The 21271-nt window shown below is 42.0% G+C and overlaps 1 protein-coding gene across 5 annotated transcripts in view; it reads left to right on the top strand.

Annotated features, from left to right (window-relative positions):
• The window catches only part of LOC110505195 (mediator of RNA polymerase II transcription subunit 12), a 100446-nt gene extending 91647 nt beyond the window's left edge, over nt 1–8799 (top strand). For 3 of the 5 annotated variants that reach the window (XR_016491732.1, XM_021584246.3, XM_090219974.1), the window contains 7 exons: nt 1706–1856; nt 2262–2455; nt 3221–3450; nt 4343–4502; nt 4896–5099; nt 7981–8077; nt 8345–8799. Coding sequence is in view for 4 of the 5 variants with exons in the window: in XM_021584246.3 (XP_021439921.1) it covers nt 1706–1856; nt 2262–2455; nt 3221–3450; nt 4343–4502; nt 4896–5099; nt 7981–8077; nt 8345–8382 (1074 nt within the window). In the remaining variant the exon portion in view is untranslated. Of the gene's footprint in view, nt 1–1705; nt 1857–2261; nt 2456–2934; nt 3010–3220; nt 3451–4342; nt 4503–4895; nt 5100–7980; nt 8078–8344 lie in introns of all 5 variants that reach the window. The other 2 variants (XM_021584245.3, XM_090219973.1) reach the window with 1 other exon arrangement.
• The last annotated feature ends 12472 nt before the right edge of the window (nt 8800–21271 follow it).

Below are 21271 nucleotides of genomic sequence, written 5' to 3'. Positions count from 1 at the left end.
AGAGAGCATTTGGATGATCCAGAAGAAGATTGGGATAATGTGTGTCATATGGTCAGATGAAACCAAAATATAACTTTTTGGTAAAAACTCAACTTGTCGTGTTTGGAGGACAAAGAATGATGAGTTGCATCCAAAGAACACCATACCTACTGTGAAGCATGGGGGTGGAAACATCATGCTTTGGGGCTGTGTAAAGGTAATAATGAATGGGGCCATGTATCGTGAGATTTTGAGTGAAAACCTCCTTCCATCAGCAAGGGCATTGAAGATGAAACGTGGCTGGGTCTTTCAGCATGACAATGATCCCAAACACACCGCCCAGGCAACGAAGGAGTGGCTTCGGAAGAAGCATTTCAAGGTCCTGGAGTGGCCTAGCCAGTCTCCAGATCTAAACCCCATAGAAAATCTTTGGAGGGAGTTGAAAGTCCGTGTTGCCCAGCAACAACCCCAAAACATCACTGCTCTAGAGGAGATCTGCATGGAGGAATGGGCCAAAATACCAGCAACAGTGTGTGAAAACCTTGTGAAGACTTACAGAAAACGTTTGACCTCTGTCATTGCAGACAAAGGGTATATTACAAAGCATTGAGATAAACTTTTGTCATTGACTAAATACTTATTTTCCACCATAATTTGCAAATAAATTCATTAAAAATCCTACAATGTGATTTTCTGGATTTTTTTTTCTCATTTTGTCTTTCGTAGTTGAAGTGTACCTATGATGAAAATTACAGGCCTCTCTTGTCTTTTTAATTGGGAGAACTTGCACAATTGGTGGCTGACTAAATACTTTTTTGCCCCACTGTACTTCTACACAAACAGTAGGTGAGTGTTATCCTTCTCCACAGTTCGCACCACTTTGTATCACTAGCCGACAGTTCCATTCCCCCGAGATTAGGGAGACCTTGAGAAGTACTCACTGTCCTCTCCCAAGTCTCAGAGGCCTAGCCAGGTCGGTCCAAACACAGTTTTAATTGTTCTTCGGTATTTTACTTGGCACACACAAGTTCAAATCCTAAGCTACGCCTTGCTCAGACAGTCTGTGTTTTTCCACTATACATTGTTTAACCTAATTCCGACCTAAACTACACACATCATCAGATTATAATTTTATGATTCTAATCAATTTCATGCAGTTATAAGGTTTCAGAGTGGAATTACTTTATCATTATCTTTCACATATACATTATTTTATCACTACTAATTACCATCAGCAGCATCAGAGCTTGGAGAAGCCTAATTACCGTGACTAAGCGGTCATGTGGAATGCCTTCATGACTCGTGACCGTCGGTGTGGTCTCCGCAACATCCCTAGGCCCTGTACCCTTGGCATTTGTGTAGACTATAAAGAATAGGATAGGTCTAAAGAATATGGTGCAAATTCCACCTAACCTATCAGAAGGCAAGATGGAGTGACAACCATATTGCTTATACCTGTCCAATCCCTTCAGATCTAGGGATAGGTCTTTTTGGATTAGGCTAGTTAGGGTAGAAATGTAAAAGTAGTCATAGATTTAAGGACTCTGAAATCACTGAGCACTCATGAGTGTCATCTTGAGGGATTTGAAGGACAACAATGTATGTCTTGTCTAATAATATTAATTCTAAAAGTACAAAAGCTGGATGATATTGTTGTTGCACATATTACCATTATACAGTATATGTGTAGTGTGTCTCGTAGAAGGTGTTTGTCTTCTCTCTCCAGGACTTTGTGACACGTACCCAGGGTGGAGTGCCGTATGGGACAGGTTTGCCCCCAGAGATCCTCATGGGCCAGCAAACTCACCCCTACAACAGGTTAGGCTACAGCCAGCAGGCCATGGGCATGTATGCCCAGAACCAGCCTCTACCTCCAGGTCAGTGCCAACATTATCATTGTCTAAGACCAGGGTTCTGATTTATGAGGAGTTTAGCCTTTTAAATCATATTGAAAACAGTTACTGATCCTAGGCCAGCACTCTACTCTGATATTGATGAATATGGGCCCTGTTTTAGTTATTACTAGTTAGTTTTCACAATATCATGAAAAAACACTCTGGAACCTGTATTCCTCTCATGACCGTTTTAAGTGAGGCGTGTTTAGCTTTTGATCATCACCAACCATAGTCAATCGACACCATGTTTTGTTACAGCCCAGCACTAAAACACACGATTCTGCTTATCAACCGAAATCTTCAAGACATTGATTAGCTGAAACGGATATTAATGCTGTGGTGGCTTTTTGTCATTTTGACTTAAATTTTCATCCTTTTCCCCTTCAGGGGGCCCTGGTTTGGACACCCCGTACCGACCAGCCCGGAACCCTCAGATGGGCAAGATGATGCCCACGAGGCCCAACTACCCGGGTGTGATGCCAGGCATGATGGGCATGGAAAAGCAGTACCCTATGGGCTATAAGCCCCAGCCCAACATACCGCAGGGCCAGATCCTGCGCCAGCATCTGCAGGTCAGACTGGTGAGTTTGCAGTGACTAGACTCCATTGGAATGGGACAGTAGTGAGTACAGAGGTTATTCTCGACTGGACCTCCCCCAGTGTGGTGTTGAGGGGTTTGCTAGATGTGTTTAACATGCTCATAGAATAGGATCTTGAACCTGGCTTTCACTGTACGCATGTAGATACATTTGCACAACTGAATGCGTTCAACCTCAAATGTGTCTTCCGCATTTAACCCAGCCCTTCTGAATCAGAGAGGTGCAGGGGGCTGCCTTAATTGACATCCACTTCATCGGTGCCCGGAGAGAAGTTGTTGTTGGGGATTAACTTGCCGGCTCGGGGATTCGAACCAGCGACTTTTCAGTTACTAGCCCAACACTCTTAACCGCTAAGCTACCTGCCGCCCGTGAAGAAAAAAAGAAAAAAGTTGAACTTCAGTTGTAGAAAGCAGCACATTGCTTTTTAAGAACGTTGGAACGTTGTCTCTTGCCGTTTTCAGAACCAGAGTATTATTAGACAACAGATGCGACAGCTGACGCCCAACCAACAATACGGCTCCGTGCAGCCAACTCAGGCAAGTCTTTCAGATGAGACACTTTTGCCAAAATGTCATGTAATTTCTTTCCAGGTGTACCTGTAAAACCTGTTTTCTTATCCTTCTATTTCCTTCAACACTGAATTTGACCCTATGCATAAACTAGTGTCCTCTATTCCTTCTTTCTCCTCTCTGCATATTTGTCCTATTATTTTCATTAACATTCTGATTTTTATCTCTCCATGTACAGAACATCTCCCAGGGCTATACCACGTACGGCTCCCACATGGGGATGCAGCCGCATCCCTCCCAGGTGGGTGGTATAGTCCCTCCGTCGTACGGGAACCAGGGTTTCCAGGGAAGCCACCCGGGGGCCAACCTGGGTGTGGTGGACTCTCTGAGGCAGATGGTACAGAGGCCCAGCGGCTACGTTCACCAGCAGGCACCGGGCTACTCGCACACCATGCAAAACACACAGAGGTGGGCAGGAGGGAAGAGTTGAAGAGTGGTGGGGGTTTGGACAATACACTGTACTGCACTCCAATAGCACAGGGATGTCTGCTGTCCATTATCAAGGATATTTTGGCTACTTTTGTCTCATATTGTGTAGGGCTGTGACACCCTGAAACATGAAGCAGAGCAAACTCTTCTGTCCTGGGGTGGCAGGTAGAGTAGCGATTAAGTGTAGGTCCAGTAACCGAAAGGTTGCTGGTTCGAATCTCCGGGCCGACTAGGTGAAAAAGGTGTCTGTGCCCTTGAGCAAAGCACTTAATCATAATTGCTCCTATAAGTCGCTCTGGATAAGAGCATCAGCTAAATGACTAAAATGTCAATGTAAAAACATGCTGTATTTAAAATATTGTGTGCTATAGCTTGGAAAATGTGTAAATGTGACTTTAAATGACAACATAATGATATTTGTTTCCAACATTAGGGCTGTTTTCATAAAGAAGTTAAGATACTAACAAGTATTGGGATACTTGTTAGTATCGTGGCAAGGAAACGTGTTTTGTTTCCTTGCCACGATACTAACAAGTATCCCAATACTGGTATCGTGCCATCACTAATATGGTGTTCATGGAGCGCCTTCTTTCACTCCTTTTTCTTGCACATATCAAGACTTTGTCACATTTAGCATCACTGCCTAGTATCTGGGTACAGAGTTATCAAAGTCAATCCCACCCATAAACTGCACTCTAATTTCCTTTGACGTGAATGCAAACATTTGACAGTGTAGTCGCAGAACACTTTTTTCTTTCATGCTGTAGCACTGTAATGGGCAACAGTGACCATATTCAAGACAGTGGTGTATTTGTGAAACATTTGATGATGTACTGGTCCTCTGAATGTGAATCTCTTCCACCATCTCCAGGTTTCCCCACCAGTCCATCCATCAGGCTCCTGTCATGCAGGGCCTTAGCCACATGGGTACGCAGGGGGTCCACCCGGGAATGAGACCAAACCAGATGCTTGCTGAGCAGCAGCAGGCCCAGCAGCAACAGCAGCAGTACCTCAGACAGCAGGCACTCCGAGTATGCATTGTCTATTTACTAGGTCTTTTACTAGCAATATCTAACACTACAGACCAACATGGAACAGTGTGTAGTTAAAATATAATCAATACATGTACTGCTATTGCCACTCAATGCGGTCTAGATCTAAACAATCACTTCCACAATTATTCAATGCTCTAACTGATGGTCTAGCATAGGGGCCACATTGGGATTTCGAAATTCAACCGCAAATATCTATTTCTGTTTAATTATTTTCAGCTGACCAGCGGATTGAATGGGATCGCGGGACCCACAGGCCGTAGTTTGCCCACCCGTGCTCTAGCATGACATATAGTGAGTTTAAGAATTCCTGTATAGTTGTACTATGGTGTCACCCTGCTCTGTTTCTGTATTTGTCCCTGTCTCCTATAGGCCCAGCAGCAGGCTCAGCAGCAAGCTCAACAACAACAACAGGTTCAACAACAGCAAGTTCAACAGCAACATCAGGTCCAGCCCCAACAAGTTCAGCAGCAGCAACAACAACAACAGCAGCAAGTAGCGTCAGCACCGCCCTCCGGTGCCCAGGCTCAGAACCAGGCCCTGGGCATGCAGCCCATGCCCCCACAGCAACCCATGGTACGTCCAACTTAGAGGATGATACAGTCAAATTGCCAAGCGGCAGTTCCAAAAAGACAGATCAAGTTAGCCAGCTAACTGTCCCAAAAATTCTGAATTATTTGTATGTTTTCGAGAAATATATATTTGAAATTAGCATGGTATAATTGACTTGACAACCACCAAACACATTCAAGTTTAGCTTTCAAAATGAACCATAAAATTTAAGAGATCTGATATATCAAAGATGTATCACTGTTAGCTGGCTAACTTAACTTAATGATCCTGCTTGCTGGAACACCCCACAAGTACAAAATAAAACCCCAGCCCTACTACACCTAGATCTATTTCCAATTATGACTCTGACCTGAACAGTTTTTTTTGCCCTCAGAACAGCCTCAATTCGTTGGGGCATGGGTGTTGAAAGCATTCCACAGGGAAGCTTGTTCACGTTTACTCCAATGCTTCTCACATTTATCAAGTTGGATGTCTTTTGAGTGGTGGACCATTCTTGATGCACACGGAAAACTGTTGAACGTTAAAAAAAAACATTAGCATTGCAATTCTTGACAAACCAGTTTGTGCGCCTGGCACCTACTACCATACCCCGTTCAAAGGGACTTAAATATTTTGTCTTACCCATTCACCTTCTAAATGGCACACAATGCATGTCTCAAGGTTTTAAAATCCTTCTTTAATTTGTCTGCTCCCCTTCATCTACACTGAATGAACTGGATAAAACAAGTGACATCAAAAAGGCATAGCTTTCAACTTGATTCACCTGGTCAGTCTGTCATGGAAAGAGCAGGTGTTCTTAATGTTTTGTATACTCAGTGTAGGTAGTGATAAAGTGACTAGGCAACATAATGAATAATAAACAGTAACAGCAGCATATGTTATGAGAAAAGAGATTAGTGCAAAAAAGGATCAATCCACTCAATAATATAATATAATATATAAGTAATATGGAGGAAACTAAGATACTAAGGAGGGCTAGAGGGAACTACTGCCTTATTGCCAGTTGTGGCCCTCGCAGAGAATTGATATCAGAGATTCACTAGTACAGGACTCTCAGGCCATAGCCAGACTAAGAATAAGACATTTTCTTGCATACAGTGGGGCAAAAAAGTATTTAGTCAGCCACCAATTGTGCAAGTTCTCCCACTTAAAAAGATGAGAGAGGCCTGTAATTTTCATCATAGGTACACTTCAACTATGACAGACAAAATGAGAAGAAAAAAAATCCAGAAAATCACATTGTAGTGAAATTTAATGAATTTATTTGCAAATTATGGTGGAAAATAAGTATTTGCTCACCTACAAACAAGCAAGATTTCTGGTTCTCACAGACCTGTAACTTCTTCTTTAAGAGGCTCCTCTGTCCTCCACTGTATTAATGGCACCTGTTTGAACTTGTTATCAGTATAAAAGACACCTGTCCAAAATACCTCAAACACTCCAAACTCCACTATGGCCAAGACCAAAGAGCTGTCAAAGGACACCAGAAACAAAATTGTAGACCTGCACCAGGCTGGGAAGACTGAATCTGCAATAGGTAAGCAGCTTGGTTTGAAGAAATCAACTGTGGGAGCAATTATTAGGAAATGGAAGACATACAAGACCACTGATAATCTCCCTCGATCTGGGGCTCCACGCAAGATTTCACCCCGTGGAGTCAAAATGATCACAAGAACGGTGAGCAAAAATCCCAGAACCACACGGGGGGACCTAGTGAATGACCTGCAGAGAGCTGGGACCAAAATAACAAAGCCTACCATCAGTAACACACTACGCCGCCAGGGACTCAAATCCTGCAGTGCCAGACGTGTCCCCCTGCTTAAGCCAGTACATGTCCAGGCCCGTCTGAAGTTTGCTAGAGAGCATTTGGATGATCCAGAAGAAGATTGGGAGAATGTCATATGGTCAGATGAAACCAAAATACAACTTTTTGGTAAAAACTCAACTCGTTGTGTTTGGAGGACAAAGAATGCTGAGTTGCATCCAAAGAACACCATACCTACTGTGAACCATGGGGGTGGAGACATCATGCTTTGGGGTTGTTTTTCTGCAAAGGGACCAGGACGACTGATCCGTGTAAAGGAAAGAATGAATGGGGCCATGTATCGTGAGATTTTAATTGAAAACCTCCTTCCATCAGCAAGGGCATCGAAGATGAAACGTGGCTGGGTCTTTCAGCATGACAATGATCCCAAACACACCGCCCGGGCAACGAAGGAGTGGCTTCGTAAGAAGCATTTCAAGGTCCTGGAGTGGCCTAGACAGTCTCCAGATCTTAACCCCATAGAAAATCTTTGGAGGGAGTTGAAAGTCCGTGTTGCCCAGCAACAGCCCCAAAACATCACTGCTCTAGAGGAGATCTGCATGGAGGAATGGGCCAAAATACCAGCAACAGTGTGTGAAAACCTTGTGAAGACTTACAGAAAACGTTTGACCTCATTGCCAACAAAGGGTATATAACAAAGTATTGAGAAACTTTTGTTATTGACCAAATACTTATTTTACACCATAATTTGCAAATAAATTCATTAAAAATCCTACAATGTGATTTTCGGGATTTTTTTTCCTCATTTTGTCCGTCATAGTTGAAGTGTACCTATGATGAGCATTACAGGCCTCTCTCATCTTTTTAAGTGGGAGAACTTGCACAATTGGTGGCTGACTAAATACTTTTTGCCCCACTGTTTATTGTCCGTTTTTGTCTTTCAAAAGTTAAACTCGAGTCAACTATTTTTGGGACGAGTTGCATACACACAAAGGCCCATATATTGTGCGTTTTTTGACGGGCAATCATCTTGTCAACGACAGACTCCCATTGAAAAAAAGTTATAGTATGTCTACTTTCAACGACCGAAATGTAATATTGTTTGTGTGTTTGTCTCAGTTCCCACGACAGGGGATGCAGCAGACTCAGATGCAACAGACTCAACAGCAGCAGCAGACTGCAGCACTGGTCAGGCAGCTCCAACAACAACTCTCAAGTAAGAAAGACACTCATGTCAATTAACTTTAGTGAGATTTGTTACAGCCTTGTATTAACCCCAGGGTTAGGGAGGTACTACCTGGATTTGTCCAATAAGAAGTGCACATTTAAAATGTTTTCTGTTGGGTGCCCTAATGAAACCGCTGATATTGTCAACAGTTCTATCTTGTGTTGCGTATTGTGCTTTGTAGTCTAAATGTGAATTTTTTTCACAATTTCCAGTCATTTTAGGTCTGTTGATAACAAGTGCTTTTCTTTTCCCCAGATACACAACCTGGACAGAACACCAACTCATATTACTGATAGTGCTTGTTGTATATTAGTGTGTGTGGAAGGATAGGGATACCCTGTGTATGGGAGTGTTCCCAGCCAGCCCATAGATTGTCAGATGTGTCCAATGCCCAGCAGGCCCCTGTTTTAGAGGTGTAGGCTCTTAGGGGGGAAATGGTGCTATTGGCCAAGAAGGACGACTAGACAGATGAACCCACAACTCAACCACAGAGGCTCAACATGCCGTTCGAAAACCTTCTCAACTTCAGTCATGTCATTTCTGAAAATCCAAGGAGGGATTGTGCTGTGAAATATTATGATCATAAAGAATAATGGAAGAGTCTATGTAAAAAAAAAAATACAAGAAATTATAAGAATGCAAAAAAAAAAATACTCAGTTTGTAAAAAAATTCAGTTTATTGTATTTCTCATTAAAATATCATGTCTCTATTTTGTCTTGTATTAGTGTCTGGTGCAGTCTTCATCTTGATGAAGATGTCTGATAAGGGTCAATGTGACAATCAGGTTGTTAAAATCAGGATATTATTCATGATATTGAAAGGCAATGAGTCATTATTATCCACTATTGATTGTCTTTAGTATCTTTATTTTTAATTTAATCAGGGTTCTGGGATGTCATGGAATGGTATTATATGCATTCCAGAGGGAAAGTAATAGAGGAATTGATGCAATCATGGTAAATCATATAATTTTGTATATGGATAACTATTTGGAAATTAATATTTTTCCAGTTCTTTTTCCACATTACATTTCCCTGGGAGCTTTTGGCCATTGTCATGTAAATTCTAAGGTTGACGGAAAGTCATGGAATATTTTAACAATGAAAGCCCTGTTAGATATACTGTACGTGTCGCTAATCACCTAAAAAGACCAATCCAATCAAAAAATATAAAGATGTATTTTCTTCTGCATGCGAGCTGCAAGTCTTTTGATCAAAAACCATGCCCCTGCCTTAATGATGAAACAGATGCTTTCATTGGACAGAACAACAAGTGGTTGAGCAGTGCAAAATATGGCAGACTTGGCTGTGGGTGACTCACCGCTTCACGTTCTTACCAAAAAGGTAAGCTAATGTACTAAAGGCTATTGCTTTGTCTCAAATGGCACCCTGGTTCTGGTCAGATGTAGTGCACAATGGGAATAGGTGGCCATTTTGAACGCTCTATAACTACTTTCTAACTGGCCGTAGGCTACCACCCTAATACCAGAGACGATGCAAACGGAGTTGTCATGACCACTGATGAACCCAGTCGATGGGGTAAACTCAGTTATGCACTTTTTTATTTTGTGAATAGGATTTAAATGGGTAAAAACTGGCAAAACTGTTGAAGTCCTTTATTTAGAACAATTCAAATCAATGACGTTTCCATCTTGGCCTTCATCAGAATGAAAAAAGACCGGTAGACACAAAGCCAGATGTTAGAATGCAAGTAGGTGTGTGTGTGAGTCGACTAAATTTAGACAATTTCGACATATACTTTGCACACGAACCGCCGCCCGTTTGTAGTAAGAAATAATGGATGTATTTACATGTAAATGTCTTGGTTCGCCGTGTATCTGTCGGAACCAGGCTGCCTTGGAAAGAGAGTTGGGCCTTTTTGCGGCACGCTTGTAAGGCTCTTTGTCCAAAAGGGGTCGCCGTCCGTCTCCTACTGTTGCTCTCCTCTGCCATCACCTGGCATCCGGCGACCTGTCATGTAGTCCTGAACAGAACTACAGAGCTCACTCTATTTCCACTTGCTCTGGAAGATAATTATTTGAAGATAGGCTAGCCAGTCAATGGTTCTCAGTGGGGTGATGTGAGTCGCGTACTGCGGTGATTTGAGAAGAGTAGTAGAAAGGTCACACTTAAATTCACTTTTCTAGATACATTACTTGGACAGCTAATCAGCCGTACCAGTGATTGTCCGGGAGGTGAGCTTCTCGCCTCTACCTCGTGTTGATATTCAGAGTTTGAACCACTTTGGACATGAGCTGCAGCTACACGCCTCTGGATTGATATGTTCATTCTTAACCCATCGTTTTAAACACTTCGTGGGGGCAGTTTGGGGCTGACACACTCTGACCTCACTCAAGGGGGCGGGGCGGTGACTACTTACAAAGTTATAGAAACGATTTCCTCTTATAGTTTCTAAGATCATATCCCTCTCAACAAAAACACTTTCATAATTGTTCATATTTCATACATAACGTAGAGGATGGACACTTCACACAAATAGTGTGTATACTTTTAAAGTTACACTGACCATTTCGAATCCCACCTTACCTTCTCCGCTATGCAATCTGGTTTCTGAGCTGGTCATGGGTGCACCTCAGCCACGCTCAAGGTTCTAAACGATATAACCGCCATCGATAAAAGATAATACTGTGCAGCCGTCTTCATCGACCTGGCCAAGGCTTTCGACTCTGTCAATCACTGCATTCTTATCGGCAGACTCAACAGCCTTGGTTTCTCAAATGACTGCCTCCAACTGCCAACTGCTTCTCAGATGGAGTTCAGTGTGTCAAATCAGAGGACCTGTTGTCCGGACCTCTGGCAGTCTCTATGGGGTGCCACAGGGTTCAATTCTCGGGCCGACTCTTTTTCTCTGTATACATCAATGATGTCGCTCTTGCTGCTGGTGATTCTCTGATCCACCTCTATGCAGACGGCACCATTTTGTATACTTCTGGGCCTTCTTTGGACACTGTTAACAAACCTCCAAACGAGCTTCAATGCCATACAACACTCCTTCCGTGGCCTCCAACTGCTCTTAAATGCAAGTAAAACTAAATGTATGCTCTTCAACCGATTGCTTCCGGCAACCGTCCGCCCGTCTAGCATCACTACTCTGGACGGTTCTGACTTAGAATATGTGGACAACTACAAATACCTAGGTGTCTGGTTAGGCTGTAAACTCTCCTTCCATACTCACATTAAGCATCTCCAATCCAAAATTAAATCTAGAATCGGCTTCCTATTTCGTAACAAAGCATCCTTCACTCATGCTGCCAAACATATCCTTGTAAAACGGACTATCCTACCGATCCTTGACTTCGGCGATGTCTTTTACAAAATAGCCTCCAACACTCTAGTCAGCAAACTGGATGTAGTCTATCACAGTGCAGTCTGTTTTGTCACCAATAAACTACCCTCCACTGCGAGCTGTATGCTCTCATTGGCTGGCCCTTGCTTCATATTCGTCGCCAAACCCACTGGCTCCAGGTCATCTATAAGTCTCTGCTAGGTAAAGCCCCACTTTATCTCAGCTCACTGGTCACCATAGCAGCACCCACCCGTAGCACGCATTCCAGCAGGTATATTTCACTGGTCATCCCCAAAGCCAAGTCCTCATTTGGCCGCCTTTCCTTCCAGTTCTCTGCTGCCAATGACTGGAACGAATTGCAAAAATCACTGAAGCTGGAGACTCATGTCTCCCTCTCTAACTTTAAGAATCAGCTGTCAGAGCAGCTTACAGATCATTGCACCTGTACATAGCCCATCTATCAATAGCCCATCTATCAATAGCCCACCCAACTACCTCATTCCCATATTATTTATTTTTTGATCCTTTGCACCCCAGTATCACTACTTACACATTCATCTTCTGCACATCTATCACTCCAGTTTTAATTGCGAAATTGTAATTATTTCGACACTATGGCTTATTTATTGCCTTACCTCCCTAATCTTACGACATTTGCACACACTGTATATAGACTTTTCTATTGTTATTGCCTGTACGTTTGTTTATCCCATGTGTAACTTTGTTGTTAATGTCGCTTTGCTTTATCTTGGCCAGGTTGCAGTTGTACATGAGAACTTGTTCTCAACTGGCGTACCTGGTTAAATAAAGGTGAAATAAATACAAAATAAAATACATTAATGACATCACAAAATAACAACTGAAATGACATTCTTTAGATCGCCCACGTTCTATGTTAGAAATGTTGTTCCAGAAGTTTGCTTTAGAATGTGTTAGAGTTTCGGTGTGAAAATGTTTGTGAAACAAAGGCACATTCCAGTGTGAATTTGGAGAGCAAGATAGCTGAAAGTTCTAATCTTTGAGTTACAACAGTGTGTGAACCATCAATGCCCCCACCAGCTCCCTTCTCCTCCCCTCTGCAGGCGAGAGGGGGTCTGGCCGAAGTCATCCACTGCAAAGCTGATCTGACCCATTTGGATCCTTACAGGACAGCCATGACAGCGTTCAAGCAGCGAAGCTGGTTGAAACCTGCCCCAGTATCTGTGTGTTTAGAGATGTAGACGATGAGTATGTCGTGTCTCCTCAAACGCCCAGGAAGCTCTGATTCAAACTCCCATTAGACATCTCTGCAAGCATTATGTCAAAATACATTTGTCACTCACCAAATGTGCAGTTTCGCTGAGCAACTATCTTCATTTACTCCCATTATGGTCGGTATGTACTTCCAAAAAAGGTTCAAATACAAAATGACAAGCAACTGAAAAAATGCCTCTTAGGCACTGCCATGCACAGGTCTGAAGTCTACAACAGCTCAATACATTGGAGCTGCCGGAGGCATTTTTTTCTGTTGCTTGTACATTATCATTTTTTATTACTATCTGTAGAAAATCATGGAAGATTTAATGTAGGAACCATGTTTAATATGGGTCACTAAAGAACTGTCCCCTCATCAAGAAAATGATGTATCTATCGGGTTCGTTATTATTCGCATCTTTGCAGCATGTGCTCAGCTGCTGAAGGAACTTCTGGTCCAAACCCACGGCCCCATCTTAACATCTTTATGATGACACAGACGATTTCATTGGACAGCAATATGGTTGAGAAGCACGAAAGACTGGTTTGCAAGTTGCAACCTTGCTCATGCTTAAGTAGCTTTTGCTTCAAGTTCTGACCAAAACAGTAAGTAAGGTAATGATCGTAGGCGATAACTTCAGTTTGCCAGCTAACTAGCTACTTCACATTCTGATATTGAATTTTTATTATTGTGTGTAGCTAAGTATTTCTTAACCCTTAGAGAGCATTGCATTGTGTGTTTTGTAGTTGACTTGAGCTGCAACAGATTTCCACAATAATTTTCATACGTTGCTATCAACCTCATTATAAAGACAAAAGGAAACATATGTTCACACATTTCTTTTCTCACATATTAGTGTTATTTAACACTATAAATTATAGGAATAAGTGGTTTTGGTGTATTTTTCCATTAAGTTCAAGGTCAGAATACAATAGAGAGAAAAGTGCATAAAAAGGGAATTAATTTCCATTTACACGCACTTAACCCTAGAGTCGATGTCCTCTGAAATATAATTAGCATAATAAAACAATCTCTATCAAAAGCCGTCTGTTTAAACTAGAGATATCTGTTTTTTTGCATGGGCTGTGTCTCAATCCACCGCATCCGCCAATGTCGGCTTTCCGCATGTGTGGTGAAACGTGACCGAACTACAGCGGTGTTTGTCAGACCATGAGGTCCTGAAAATTGGTCTTCTCACGAAAACGAACGGTTTGACCCACAAACTAATATGACCCCTCTATGGAAAGGTGAGTCTCACAAACATGAGAAGGTGGCCCGTATAAAGGTAGCCAGGTACCAGTTAAACAAATGAATGGCAATATATATGAAAGTAGTTTAGTGCAAAAAAATTGGTTAAATATGGGTAAAGAATAAACTACATTTCCTGATCTTTCTAATGTCTCTCAGATATAGGACAGACACATTAAAACACACTTCCTTTTTGATACATTTTTTGATCTGTTTTTCTGTGAATGAATCTGTTTCTATGGGCTAATAGCAGCAAATTCAATGTTTCATCAAATTATTATGATTTTTTTATTTCTGGTACCTAAAGTGGGCCTAAAATTCTAAATCAAGTAGCTAAATGATGAGATAGGGGAAGCGCATGCAGGCAGATGAGGAAATTTGTCAGGATGGAAGAAATTATATAGAAAACCTGCAATAAGGCAATTGTAAACCAGGGAAAAACCACACAACCCTCCCCAAAGCAAAAAAAAAAAGAGTTAAGTGACCCTCCCATACTTTGGACCAACCCCCCCACCCCAGTACATTTCGAACTGTCCCTTAGCAGATCTGCCTACTGGCTGAGAAATCAGAGTTCGAGATCAGCAAGAATTGTTGCACTGTGTACAAGACAGTAGTTTTGGAATTTTTAGTTAGATTACTTGTTATTACTGCATTGTCGGAACTAGAAGCACAAGCATTTCGCTACACTCGCATTAACATCTGCTAACCATGTGTATGTGACAAATAAAATTTGATTTGATTTGATGCCATTCACTAAAATCGCTACATTTGTGGCAACAGTGGGGGCCATTGGAGAGGTGTGCTCATGTGAGGGACTTGCTATAGTGAAGCGTGTGGACACACTCTCTCTAACAGAGGGAATAGTGTAACAAACCATACCTGGGAAGTCCTATATTCTTGGAAAGTGGAGATGTCATAGAACGTGAAAAAGTAATACATGAGTAATAATAATTTAAACTATTGCAATTTGAGCCAGGATTCAATCAAATGTCTATGTTCAACACTTGATTCTTAAAGGTAACTTACCCCTGAGTAGATTTCTGCAGCAATTACTGTAAATGCGATCTCCACGAATATCAGGGAAAATGCCTTTAATAGACGCATTGTCGACAGTACAGCACACTCGTCGACAACGCACCTTTGATTGAATCTTGGCCTTGATAAAATAAAGAACAATAATAAAGGTGTCCCCCGAAAAGGGAGCCGTGCTGACGGAGCATAAAATAGTAATAACATTTGTAACTAAAAGGTTTGGCATTTTATTTCAACATAATAAAGTAGTTATACAAAAAAACATGGTTTTCAACTTGGTAATAAAAATAAAGAACAAACATTGTTCTCATAGGTAAGTTTGAGCCTGTGAGGGCATCCCAAGTGGTGCAACGGTCTAAGGCACTGCATCACAGTAATTGAGATGTCACCCAGGTTCAATCCCAGGCTGTGTCGCAGCCGCCCGTGACCGGGAGGCCAATGAGGTGGCATCGTCTAGGTTAGGGGAGGGTTTGGCCGGCCGGGATGTCCTTGTCCCATCGCACTCTAGCGGCTCCTTATGGGGGGCCGGGCGCATGAATGTTGACCTCGGTCGCCAGCTGAACAGTTTTTCCTCCGGCACATTAGTGGGGCTGGCTTCCGGGTTATGCGAGCGGTGTGTCAAGAAGCAGTGCGGCTTGGCAAGGTCGTGTTTTGGAGGACGCATGGCTCTCAACCTTCACCTCTCCCGAGTCCGTACGGGTGTTGCAGCGATGGGACAAGACTGTAACTACCAATTGGATAGCACAAAAAAGGGGTAAAGTACAAAAACATTTATATAAATAATATTAATGAGTCTGGCTGTCAACACCGCTGTTAGTGAAGATCACAGAGATGATTTGGATGTTCTTGCCTCTACCATGTCTCTGGAGTAGTTTTACAGATCTGTTGTGGATTCTAATAAGAGCAGGGATGAGGCTTGTGAAATCAGGAGAGAGTATTACAGCAAACTGGTTGAAAAGAGTGATTCCACTGATTGTGGAAATTAGTGAAAAGGACAACAAAAAGTAAGTAGAACCATTTTTTTATTTATCTTAAAAAACAAACCAAAACATCAATTCATTTAGAACCACGGTGTTCATCAGTATCAAATTCGGGTAAGTATGTGAGGCGATTACATACATAAATCGTGTATGATAAAGTAGTCTACAAAACAATACATCAATAAATAATAATCAAAATCATTTTAAACTATATTGTAACTTGGGCTAGGAATAAATCAAAGGCATGAGCCGCATTCGAGATCCGCATGGACGGTTGCACTGTCACAGTTTGCTATAATTGTTACATTAATGGCAACGTCCCTTTGGGCCATTGGAGAGGTTTGCACACGTGAGGGACTTGCTATTTTCCGAGTTTGTAGAATAGTGAAGTGTAAGTACACGCTCTCCTGAACTGAGGGGATGGTTAGCAGGTCTGCCTACAGGCTGGAAGATCTGGGTTCATGATTAACGCATCTTTGATTGAATCCTAGCCTTGATAAAATAAAGAACAATAAGAACAATAATTGAATTATCCGAGGAGGAGGTGGAGCAGTAGCCTCGTGAGCTGCCTGATCCCATGAGCAGCCTGACGCTGTATGGACGTCAGTCTGGTAATTACGAGGCTATGGGAGGTGGTGGTGGTGGGGCATAATATTGTAATGCAAATTATAACTGTAAATTGTTCAACATGATAAAATAAAGAACAATAATAAAGTTGTCAGCAGAAGGGGGGTGGTGACAGGATAAAACAATTATCAATTGTAAACATGAGCAGCAGTCAAGCAAGCTCAAACATGCAGGAAAAATAATGCAGTACACAAGTGACATTCAATCTAATTTATTTCCACTCGTATCAAATAGAATGTTCATGTTTACGATTTCACTTTAGCGTCTTTCTTAGCTTTCAATTTCTTTGCATTTGGCCACTCCAGATTATTAAACAGTACTAATATGGTGCAGACAGATATGTAAGCTCTGCTTCTAGCTCCTAAGCAACTTTGCAGTATTTTGTTTATGTTTGTGTTATTTCTTACATTATTAGCCCAGAATTTTTGGGGGATTATTGCATACAGCCGGAAATAACTTTTGGATATCAGAGTGATGGTAACTCACAAGCATTACGACCAGGAATACAACTTTCCCAAATTGGATCCTTTGTTCGTACCCACCAGGGCAATTTAACTTATTCCAGAGGCTGCTCCAAAACACAGTCGGCGGAGAAGAGGTATTCGGAGCGGACACACCATCCACCATTTCCGAGTATATTACTCGCTAATGTTCAGTCTCTGGATAATAAAGTAGACAAGCTCAGGACGAGGATCTCCTTCCAGGGATCAGGGATTGTAACATACTCTGTTAAATCGAAACATGGCTCTCTCGGGATATACTTTCCCCGTCCACACAGCCTGCTGGGTTCTTAGTACATCGCGCAGACAGGAATAAAGAACTCTCTGGGAAGAAGAAAAGAGCGGTGTATGTTTCATGATTAAGTACTCATGGTGTAATTGTGATAACATACAAAAACTGAAGTCCTTTTGTTCACCCGACCTAGAATACCTCACAATCAAATGCTGACCGTATTACTTCCCAAGATAATTATCTTCGGTTATAGTCACAGCCGTGTATATTCCCCCTCTAGCCGATACGATGATGGCCTTCAAAGAACTACACTGGACTTTATGCAAATTGGAAACCAGATATCCTGAGGCCGCATTTATTGTAGCTGCTGATATTAAGTACATTTGAGGAAAACGCTACCGAAGTTCTACCAACACATTGATTGTAGTACTCTCGCTGGAAAAACCTTGGACCACTGCTACAGTAAAAAAAAATCTAAATGTCTTCATGGCCCTCCTCTGCCCTCCTTTCGGCAAATCTGATCATGACTCCATTTTGCTCCTCCCTTCCTGTGAACCACACATGCAGAGATCATCCGTTTACCTACTCTGCGTCTCACAAAGACACGGCGGTTGGAACCAAAAATCTCAAATTTGGACTCATCAGACCAAAGGACAGATTTCCTCCGGTCTAATGTCCATTGCTTGTTTTTTCCCATTCTTCCATGCATATTTTCTCAAGCGCTGTTTGGTTAGATGGGGAGCGGCAGTGAACAGCAATTTCAAGTCTTTCCACAGATTTTCAATGGGATTCAAGTCTCTTTATTGCCTGGGCCACTTAAGGACTTTCACATTCTTATTCTGAAGCAATTCCACCGTTGCTTTGGCTGTAAGCTTGGGGACAGTGTCCTGTTGGAACATAAATCTTCGCCCCCCAGTCTAAGGTCGTTTGCACTCTAAAGCAGGTTCTCATCAAGGATTTTCCTGTATTTGGCACCATTCATTGTTCCCTCCCAGTCCCTGCCACTGAAAAGCATCCCCATAGCATGATGGTGCCACAACCATGCTTCACGGTAAGAATGGCATTAGACAGATAATAGGCAGTGCCTTCTCCAGATATAGTGCTTTGCATTCAGGCCAAAGAGTAAAATGTGTGTCATAAGACCACAAGCTCTTTTACCTTATGCACTGAGTCTTTCATGTGTATTTTTGCAAACTCCAGGCTCGCTGTCATGTGCCTTTTCCGTCTGACCATTCTCCCATAAAGCCCCAGATTGGTGAAATGCTGTAGAGACTGTTGTCCTTCTGACAGGTTCTCCCATCTCAGCCAAGGAACTCTATAGTTCTGTCAGAGTGGTCATTGGGTTCTTGGTTACCTCCCTGACCAAGGTCTTTCTTGCCTGGTTGCTCAGACGGCCAGCTCAAGTCTGGGTAGTTCAATATTTGTTCAATTTCCCAATAATGGAGACCACTGTGCTCTTGGAAACTTTCAACACTCTAGAAATTGTTTTATACCCTTGCCCAGATCTGTGCCTCATCACAATTCTATCTCTGAGACCTACAGTTCCTTGCCAGAGTTTCCGCTCTGACATGCAATGTTAACTGTGGGACCTTATATGGAGATGGGTGTGTTTCTTTCTAAATCGTCCAAACAATTGAATTGGCCACAGGTGGACTCAAAGATGTAGTGACATCTCAAGGATTATCAAAGGAAATTGGATGCACCTGAGTTCAATTTGTAGTGTCATAGCAATGGGGTGTGAATACTTTTGTAAATTATATATTTCAATTTAATCAATTTTGAATTCAAGCTGTAATGCAACAAAATGTGGAATAAGTCAGGAGGTATGAATACTTTCTGAAGGCACTAAGTATCGTCATAATATCATATTGTGAGGTCCCTGGCAATTCCCAACCCTACTCATTGTGTAAGATGTCGACGACGGAGAAGGGCGACATCTTACGAGTTCCATCCCGACTTTGTTATTTAGGGCCATTCTTTAGACTCTGCATTGTTGGGAAGGGCTTGTAAACATGCATTTCACTGTAAAGTCTACAACCGTTGTGTTCGCCGCTCGTGACAAATCCATTTTTATTTCATTTTATTACGATTAGTAAATATGTATGGCGCCTTCTTTAGGCCTATCTCCTTGATAACGCTGACAATCTTTTTGGAGCAGCCTGCTACGAACTAAGATTATAATTTGAGAAACATGTTACATCAGTCATATCAATGTCTCATAGTGACCTATGCTAAATCACTCAGCATTGGTTAAGAGCCACTGATCCATAAAATTATTGGCTTGTTAATATGTAAAAATGCAAAAAGATAAACTATTGCATCATGCTCCCAGAATGTACTCATTCAAGCGTTCCGACTGTGGTCTCTCCCAGGATTCATTGTGTCTGTTGTTCATTGTCATCAAGCAATTCATCGGCACCACTGTCCTAAAGGAACCCCTGTTTTGGTGTCTACTCATCTGCCTGGTGATCTACGTCAGCATCCAGATCAGCTATCTGAACATTTACATTTACAACACGCCCAAGTGTTCTTCACCACCTCCGTAATGGTGTTTTTCAGCCATCCTCTTCAAGGAATGGCTGAGCATGACCACGGCCGGAGCTGCGGGAACCGTCAGTGGGTTCCTCACAATCATCCTGGGTATCTTCCTCCTTCATGCATGTAAAGACATCACATTCAGCTGGGACTCACTGCCACTGTACCTGAGGAAGGGGCCTCCAGGGTCCCCCTGGGGCCAGCAGCCTTACGTGGCCCTGCCCAGAGAGGGGAGCTCAAAGGGCGGGTATCTCCAGAGTGCTCCATGTGGAGGAACAATGGCTTTGTCACCACTTAACACCTGGGTTGGGGTCAATTCAGTATGATTGAAGCTCAATTCATGACTCAAAATGCTCTCAGAAAACAATAGGCAATTTTCAATTCATTAATTTCCTGAATTAAACTGAATTGACCTCAACCCTGCTTAGACAAAGGCTAAATGTTCAGAGACCAATTGCCCATTGCCAAGCTTTACATTTCTGTTTATTTGATATTTAAACACCTGCGTAGAGAAGTGAAAAGTATGATCACTAAATATGTATTGAGTTAAATCTTATAATGCAATAACCACTGGAAGGATAGTTTGCCTTGCTAGAATGGTCATGAACTGTAATCTAGTCAGCACTCTGGATTTCTATAATGACAAAGATGGACACGTTGAGCTATTAGCAAAGTTCAATAGCATTTAATTTTTACTTAAGGGTATGCCTAAACCACTCAACAGGTCTCCCGTTTATCTCTAGATGTTGTTACTAAAGTATATAAAACTGGTTTATGTACAGTTGAAGTCGGAAGTTTACATGCACTTAGGTTGGAGTCATTAAAACACGTTTTTCAACCACTCCACAAATGTCTTGTTAACAAACTATAGTTTTGGCAAGTCGATTAGGACATCTACTTAGTGCATGACACAAGTGATTTTTCCAACAATTGTTTACAGATTATTTCACTTATAATTCACTGTATCACAATTCCAGTGGATCAGAGTTTACATACACTAAGTTGACTGTGCCTTTAAACAGCTTTGATAAGTCCAGAAAATGATGTCATGGCTTTAGAAGATTCTGATAGGCTAATTGACATAATTTGAGTCAATTGGAGGTGTACCTGTGGATACATTTCAAGGTCTTCCATCAAACTCAGTGCCTCTTTGCTTGACATCATGGGAAAATCAAAAAAATCAGCCAAAACCTCAGAAAACAAATTGTAGACCTCAAGTCTGGTTCATCCTTGGAAGCAATTTCCAAACGCCTGAAGGTACCACGTTCATCTGTACAAACAATACTACGCAACTATAAACACCATGGGACCATGCAGCCGTCATACCGCTCAGGAAGGAGATGCATTCTGTCTCCTAGAGAAGAACGTACTTTGTTGCGAAAAGTGTAAATCAATCCCAGAACAACAGCAAAGGATTTTGTGAAGATGCTGGTGGAAACAGGTACAAAAGTATCTATATCCACACAAAAACAAGTCCTATATCGACA

This window comes from Oncorhynchus mykiss, chromosome 25, assembly GCF_057628025.1.
Source record: "Oncorhynchus mykiss isolate SJ-2025 chromosome 25, ASM5762802v1, whole genome shotgun sequence".
Classification (NCBI taxonomy): domain Eukaryota; kingdom Metazoa; phylum Chordata; class Actinopteri; order Salmoniformes; family Salmonidae; genus Oncorhynchus; species Oncorhynchus mykiss.
Note: the sequence above shows the minus strand (reverse complement) of the source record. Positions and strands in the feature narration are given on the sequence as shown.